Genomic DNA, 7,993 nt, shown 5'->3' with positions numbered 1-7,993 from the left:
GGCGGATTTCTGAGTTCGAGGCCAGCCTGGTCTACAGAGTGAGTTCCAGGACAGCCAGGGCTACACAGAGAAACCCTGTCTTGAAAAACCAAAATAAATAAATAAATAATAAAGTAGCAAAAATCAAAATTAATGCCCCAATAGATAAGGCACTATAAATAGACAGATAGCAGGGAATATGGAAAATGTTTAATGCTTTACACGTGAGAAAACTGTAAAGAAGCAATCTCTGAGATGGAGCGTAAAAGTTCTGGGTAGTTTGTGACGTATATGTATCATTGAACATTTTGCATATCAATGTGCTATGATGGTTTGTATATGCTTGGCTCAGAGAGTGTCACTATTAGAAGGTATGGCCTTGTTGGAGAAGGTATGTCACTGTGGGTATTTACATAAGACCCTTATCATGGCTGCCTGGAAATTAGTCTTCCACTAGCAGCCTTCAGATGAAGATATAGAACTCTGAGCTCTGCCTGCCCCATGCCTGCCTGGATGCTGCCATGTTCCTGCCTCCATGATAATGGACTGAACCTCTGAATCTGTAAGCCAGCTCCAAATATATGTTGTCCTTTATAAGAAAACAAGACAAAAAAACAAAAGGAGCCTAGTGTCTATCTCTGGAGAGTAACCTCTGTACCCCCCACCCCCTTAAGCTCAGCCTCTGACCAACAGCATCCATTCCTTCCTCTACCTATGTTCCTCTTCCCAGAGGAGCCGGGATGCAGCTCTGTATCCATGCTGGGCCCACTTTTCAGCTACTTGTCACTTAAGCAGGCCTCTGTTCTGCTCATCATCATGTATATTATATCCACACACTGGTACTCTGCCGATTTTCAGTCCATCAAAGTTCCTGCTGAAAGTCTGCAGAAGAAGTCGAAAGGCCATGTCCAAAGCTGGCATGGTTCATGTGGGTTTACCATACCAACACTGACCCAGAAAATCCGGCAGGTCCTTCTGCCTCACAGAAATAAATATTAAAAGATGTGATTTATTGGAAATATGCTCCATTTAAATCATCCTCTTCTCGATGGGAAATGTATCCAATCTGAGGACATAACGGTCAAACAGCTTACAAGTTACTCAGATGAGGGGCATCATCTCCTGTAGGAGGTGAGGAGGTCTTTGTGCTCACAGACAAGCTCAGGAACCAGGAAATGTTGAGCACACAGGGTTGTTCCTTCAAGGGAAAGATTCAATGCCTCGTTGAAGTTAACATCCGATCTGTCTTCCCAGTCCTGTGCTCCCAAAAATAAGACTCACACTCAAAATACATTTACAGATACCTTGGCCATATATCTAGGCTCTTCTCTGACTAGGTCACAACTTAGATAACCCAGTTATTTTTCCCTACATTCTTGTCATGTGGCTGGTTACCTGTGCTCAGGTATCCTGCATCCTTCCCCTCACATCTTCCAGGGCAGCTTTCCCTCTTGACTCTATCCCAGAATTCTTTCTCCTCCCAGATGTCCCACCTCCCATTTCCTGCCCAAGCCATAGGCCATAGACTTTTTAATTGACAGGTGATGCATCCATACAATACACAAAATATTCTCTCTACAATACCTGTTATCCACCCAGAAGGCTGGAGCAGACATGCATTCTAGCTTGGGGACCTTTGCTCTGTCTGGGTAGATAGAGACTTCTCCGGCACTATATCTTCCCTTTGATTCTTAACATAATTTCTTCCTCTGTCTATAGAACCTATCTTCATGGAATTTCTGAGGGTTTTTGTCGGCAATTCCTCTGGGCTCTGCCCAACAGTTACCTAGCAACAGCTTGCATCTCCAACCACCAGGTACTAGCCAGGAGCTAGGCATATAAGAAGACCTCCATCCCCCACCCTCCACCCCCATGCCAAAGTCCCCAGCTGGCTTCTTCCCCTCTTTCTCCCTTTCTCTCTCCTCTCTCTTTCTGTTCTTCTCTGTCTTCCTCCTTTCTCTGCCTCCTCCCCTTTTCCAGGTCCCCTCCCAATCCCGCCAATAAACCTTTATATTAGGTCCGTCACATAACTGATTCCTTAGGGGGACACCTTGGCAGACCCTGCTGAAATGCTCCCTCCTGCCGCACTAGATTCCTGAGATTTATAAAACCCAACAGTTTTGCTGTAGTCACAGCTGGTCTGCATTTATTTTACTTTGTTGCCCACATGGGATTGAGCTAACAGTCACCAGAATAATAATGCTCACCAAATTCTGCTGTGTTTAAAGATGATTTAAATAAACCTTTGAGGGCCAAATGCCAGAAGCTGAACCAATACTAGCTACTGAGTGTTGAGCTGGACTCCCAGGGCCTGTCTCCCTACAGCCTGTGATGTTTGCAGAAACAAATCCCCGAAATCTCCCTTAAATTTTTACATTGACAAAGATAACCACGGCTCCTAGAACTATAGCAGAAACCAGATGTGGCCATGGTCAGATACCAGGGGCTCTTCATTCAGACAGTCCTGGATGTGCCTTGGCTCTCTGTAGCTGTGCGATCCAGGACAATTTAATTAACATCCCTGAGATTTTATGTCTGCATTTGAAAAATGAGAGTGAATACAGGCACAGTAGCTCACGCCTGAAATCATAGCACAAGAGGCTGGAGCAGGGGACTGATACAAGTCTGAGCTATGTAGTTCTAGGCCAGCCTGGACTACAGAGTGAGTCCCTATCTCAAAAAACAAAACAAAACAAAAACAAAAACAAAAAAAACCAAAAAACAAAAACAAAAACCAAAAAAACAAAAAAAACCCTCCCAAAATTGGGTTGTTATGCAAACCTGAAGACCTGAGTTAGATCCCCAATGTCCACAGGGGTGAGAACCAGTTCCCGAATGTTGTCCTGTGACCGCCACATCTGTGACATGCAGATGTCATGGTTTACTTATGACATATCATTAACACACACACATATGCATGAATGTATATACAAATGCATGCACACACATGCATCCATAATAAAACATAAACTTTTTGGAATTTACTTTTTATATGCAATGTCTACCAAAACAACAACAACAACAACAAAAAAAAACAAACAAAAAACCCAACCCAAATACCCCAAACTGAAAGAACAAGAAGGAAAATGACAATGTCACCAGCGTTCAGAGTCACTACGCTGGTTCCACAGAGCCATGGTGGTGGGAAACACCAGCATGACACACAGTCTGGTAAGCAGCAGATCTTTTAGTTCATGGTTTTGCTTTGCTTTGGATTTCAGGCCCGATTATAGTTTGTCTACAATGCGCCATGGAACATTTTTTTTTTTTTTTTTTTTTTTTTGGTTTTTCGAGACAGGGTTTCTCTGTGTAGCCCTGGCTGTCCTGGCACTCACTTTGTAGACCAGGCTGGCCTCGAACTCAGAAATCCGCCTGCCTCTGCCTCCCGAGTGCTGGGATTAAAGGCGTGCGCCACCACGGAACATTTTAATGCATTGCTATTACTCGAGTTCCTCTGAGCTGCCAGCAATAGTTTGATTCAACCCAGTTAAGGGAACGAGGAATCTCAGCATAGAGAGCATCATACTCTCAGGGACTGTGGGAGGCAAGGGAAGGGAGTTAGTCCACTCTGCAACCACTCCTCTTGAGGGCTGACCTGTCCCTCCCCCCACCCCCACCCCACCCCACCCCACACACACTCTGGCTATGGCCTGCCTGGATCTGTCCCTCTGATCACCACTGCCGAGGTATGGCCACTCACCGCTCTAGCCCTAAGCTAGTTCAATCTGGTTTGCTTTCATTAGAGCAAGGTCAAGTCACACACTTTGTCACTCAACCATGGGGACTCAGAGGAGGGGCAGCGAATCCGAGAGCTCTCCTGCCTGTTACAGTTGGCAAAGGTCTCCGAAGGCAGCCCCATATGTGAAGCTGTGACTGGCTCCTGATAGAAGAGGAAGTTGAAATGAAAAGGCCAGGCAGTTGACTTCTCCACTTCCTGTCTGTGTTTAAGCAGAAGGGCAATGCTTGGTGATGCCTGGGTGTGGTGTGGTGTGGTGTTCGTCTCCCCCCAACCATAATTCCCAGCAGCAGGGCTCCGGAGGCTGGCTGCAGGGGACACTTGCCTGTGGAAGCTACTCAGAAGCTCGCTGAGATCGTTAATATTGTAGGACCCACAGCCTGGCTGAATGGATGTTGGATTTAGTCAACGAAATAAAGGCAGACTGGGGAGAAGGGGGAGACAGGCTGGCTGTTAAGAGCACTTGCTGTTCTGCCAGGTGCCTTCCCAAGCACCTATAACTTCAGTTCCAAGGGATCCAACACCACCTCAGGCCTCTATGGGCACCCGGAATGTACATGGTACATGGACACACACACATAAAACAAACAAACAAACAAACAAAAACAAATAATACATAAAATAAAACAAATAAATCTTTTTAATTTGAAAAATCAAAGCAGGCACATTAACTGGATGAAAACACGATGAGCTGCGAGAGTGTGGACACAGCGAATTGTTCAGCCTGAGCTTGCAGAGCCGCAGATAGGAACGGACCTTCCCCCTTGATGTGGGAAAGAATCAGACCACACCAGGCTGCATTCATCTCTCCGGCTAACGTTTATCAAACAGTTAAGCCCCAGAGCAGACGTTCACCAAGTTTGCACAACTTTGTCACGGACTAGCTGGCCGTGAGGTTCAGTGGCATCTGGAGGCAGGAGAGCCAAGTAAACGGGGGTTTCGGCCCCCTCTTCCACGGTCCGGGAGCCCTGGTCCCTCGCCATGTCGGTCTTCACCCATCCCGGGCAGCAGGCATTGAGCAGAATCCTGTCTGCTTTCCTCTTTTCATCCAGCTGCCGGGCCAGGATCCTCGTAAGGACTGTCACCCCCAGCTTCGACACCCCGTAAGCCGAGTCTGGCCAACCTTCCCTCTCGTGGACTTCATTTTTTGTATCCTCCACAAACTTTTTCATGAGGTCGACCAGGTCCACCTCGGTAAGTGTGTCACATCGGAACTTTTCCTGAAGATCTTCCCTGCAGTTCTCTAGGGCTTTTAACCCCTGCAGACTGCTGATGTTCACCACTCTACCTGCAACAGACAACGCCAGGAAAGTCCATCACAAAGGGTATTTCAGAAGGTACGGAGGTGTGCACCGCAGTCTCTGTGCAGTGTAGGTTTAACTGCTGATAAAACAGAAGGTGGAGGCGCGGAGACAGCTCCGCAAGTAAAGGCTCTTTCTTGCCTCCCAGCCGGATGACCTGAGTTCCACTTTTTTTTTTTTTTTTTAATTTTTAAAAAAGATTTATTTATTCTTTTATGTAGCAACAGTACATTGTTGCTGTTCTCAGACATACCAGAAGAAAGCATCCTGCTACAGATGGTTGTGAGCCATCATGCGGTTGCTGGGAACTGAACTCAGGACTTCTGGAAGAGCAGTCAGTTATCTTAACCACTGAGCCATCACTCCAGCCCCAGAGTTCCATTCTAAGTCTCCAAAGTGGGAGAACTGATTCCTGTGGTTTGTCCTCTGACATCCACACATGATGCATATAAACACACACACCCCTTCAAATAAATAAATACATGAACAAATAGACAGCAAGTCTAGAAGACATACAATCCACGTGTGTGTGTATGTGTCTGTCTGTTTGTGTGTATTCCAAGGGGACAAACACATCTCTACCACTGACCAGGCTTTCCTTCTATAACTATACATATGATATATATTTGAAAACCTTTTTGCTATTTTGTATACATGTATACACATATGTGTTTGCATATATGTAATAGTAAAAAGTGCCGTGTCTAAAAATGAATTTAAAATCAAATGCACTCTAAATCTGAGGTTTTTCTGGCAGTGTTCAACAGTTTTGTGTCTCGGGACTTTACTGCATCCTTGGTTTCTGAGCATGCACGTGCATTTTAGATGCCATTTTGCTACTAACTGCCAAGAAGCACCGTGTAAAACACTTCTACTCAAGTCTGGAACTCGTATGTGGTGACCTGCAGTGGCTTGTTCCTGCACAGACCAACTTTCCTGCTCTTACGGAAAAACAACAGATCAATTGCTAAAACCAATTTTTTGACATTTTCCTCCCATCATTCCACAGTCTGTGGGCATCAGGTTGGTGTAACTTTGGACTGCATTATGTTAGAATGTTTCATTCTAAAGACTATTGCTGGAGGTGCTGACTTACGTTTCAAAAGATTAGTGAGATGAATTTTGGCTTGCGCTTAGGACAGAATTTCCAAGAACTTTTGAGATGGTCCTAACATACTTTCAACATTCTGTAATATGCATTTATGTGAAGAGGTGTTCTTGGTACCAATGGTTGTAAAATACAAATGTTGATTGATTTTTGGAAAGTGTTGAAGATTTGCTGCATCCTGCAGCACCAATTACTCAACCAGGATCTAAACTTCTATGTAAATAAATAAGAACTGCATCTCATTATTATGCAAATTTGCCTTAATTTTAACTGGTAAAATTCTACGTGCTTTTTTTTTTTTCTTGACAGAGACTCATGCATCTCAGGTTGTGCTTCAAACTCTCTACAGGTCGCTGAGGGTAACCTTGGATTTCTGATCCTCCTGCCTCCACCTTAGGAGTACAGGCATTTGCTATCATATTCAATTTATATATTACTAGGAATTAAACCGAGGACCTCCTGTGTGCCAGGCAAGCACCATAACAACTGAGCTACATCCCCAACTTTAAAAGAATCATTTTAAATGAAATGTCTTGATGGTTCATAATCAGAAAATGTTGGTTTACCAATTTCATATACTTGCTGTTGCATTAAAATTTCCCCCAGAGTGAAAAGGTCACTAGTGGAGAAAGTTTAAGAAGCCTTGCTTTTAAAGATGGTGGACTCATGGCTCTGCAGATCTGTGGCAGCTGGGGACCACCCAAAAGGAAACTAAAGTACTGCATCAGGGAGGAATCCTTGGGATCACATCTGTTTCATGTTTTCACAACAAAGCCACAAAACAGATACCCAGGGCCCAAGGGCCACCCAAGCCTCAAAGTTAAAAATACCACAGGGGCAAACTCATCCCACTTGCAGGCCAGGGTCAGCCTCCTAAGAACTTACTCAGTCAGGATGGGATGTGCTATGCAAACTGAAATCCTCAGTTCTTCCTGTATCAGCTACCCAGGTTTTCCTTTGTTCAGAACTGTAACTTCCACCTAGCTTGAGCAGATATACCCTTTAGTTGTCCTTGTGTCTGTGTTCATTTTTTTTAAAGCAGTTGTCATGGCAGAAAAGCCTGGAGTATACCCGAGACCAGACCCAGCATACCTATTGTGACTATTTCTAGAGCCAAGTCACTATGGCAGGTGACAGAATCATCAGGCAGTTTTATTAAAAAAAAACAAAGACAAAACCAAAAACCTCCTCTTTCAACACACATAATCCGCCTACTTATCACCTGAATCCCAAGGGACGGTGCCTTGAAGGAGACTTCAGGATGAAGGCTCTCAATTCCCTAGATGCACAGTTGGCTAGGGCTGTGGGCAGCCACCTCCATCCTCTCCTAGAAGTGTATCTCTAGTGATAACTTCATCCAATCCACACTGGAGGGAGACCCATTCTCCACTCTGGTTCCAACTTCATTAATCTAAGATACCAGCAACATGACAATGAACCAATTCATGAATATGAGTTAATATTCACATTGGCCAAAGTTCACAGCTACTGAAGAGGCAGTAGGGTTCATAATATGATTCCGGCAACTGGGAGGCTGTGAGTTCAAGGCCAGCTTGGGCTATGAAGTTTTAGGTCTGCAAAGTGTATAGAGAAAGAAGAGAGGGAGTGAGGGAGGGGGCAGGGAAGACAATAAACACTAACTGTAGGAGCTGCGAGGTGCCTTGGAGGAAGTTCTAATCCACATTATAGGGGGAAGTTATCTTGTGTCCTCTTTGATCCAGGGGCACATGTGTGGGAGGTGCTGGAGGGTGATCAAAGATCATCCTATTAACCAGATGGTCCAGCCAGCTCTAAGAGGGACGACACCACACCAACTACCAGCGGCAGCATTGTCTGGCGCACGTGAGTGTGCATGTGTGTGTGTGTGTG

General features: G+C 45.0%; 1 protein-coding gene across 1 annotated transcript in view; it reads right to left on the bottom strand.

The window, feature by feature from the left end:
* Positions 1-4,328: 4,328 nt before the first annotated feature.
* The window catches only part of Cbr3 (carbonyl reductase 3), a 7,644-nt gene continuing 3,979 nt past the window's right edge, over positions 4,329-7,993 (bottom strand). Inside the window, exon 3 of the mRNA XM_021185423.2 lies at positions 4,329-5,003. Coding sequence (XP_021041082.1) covers positions 4,567-5,003 — 437 coding nt within the window. The 3' untranslated portion in view covers positions 4,329-4,566. The remainder of the gene's footprint in view (positions 5,004-7,993) is intronic.

The sequence above is a fragment of the Mus caroli genome, chromosome 16 (assembly GCF_900094665.2).
Source record: "Mus caroli chromosome 16, CAROLI_EIJ_v1.1, whole genome shotgun sequence".
NCBI classification, from domain to species: domain Eukaryota; kingdom Metazoa; phylum Chordata; class Mammalia; order Rodentia; family Muridae; genus Mus; species Mus caroli.
Note: the sequence above shows the minus strand (reverse complement) of the source record. Positions and strands in the feature narration are given on the sequence as shown.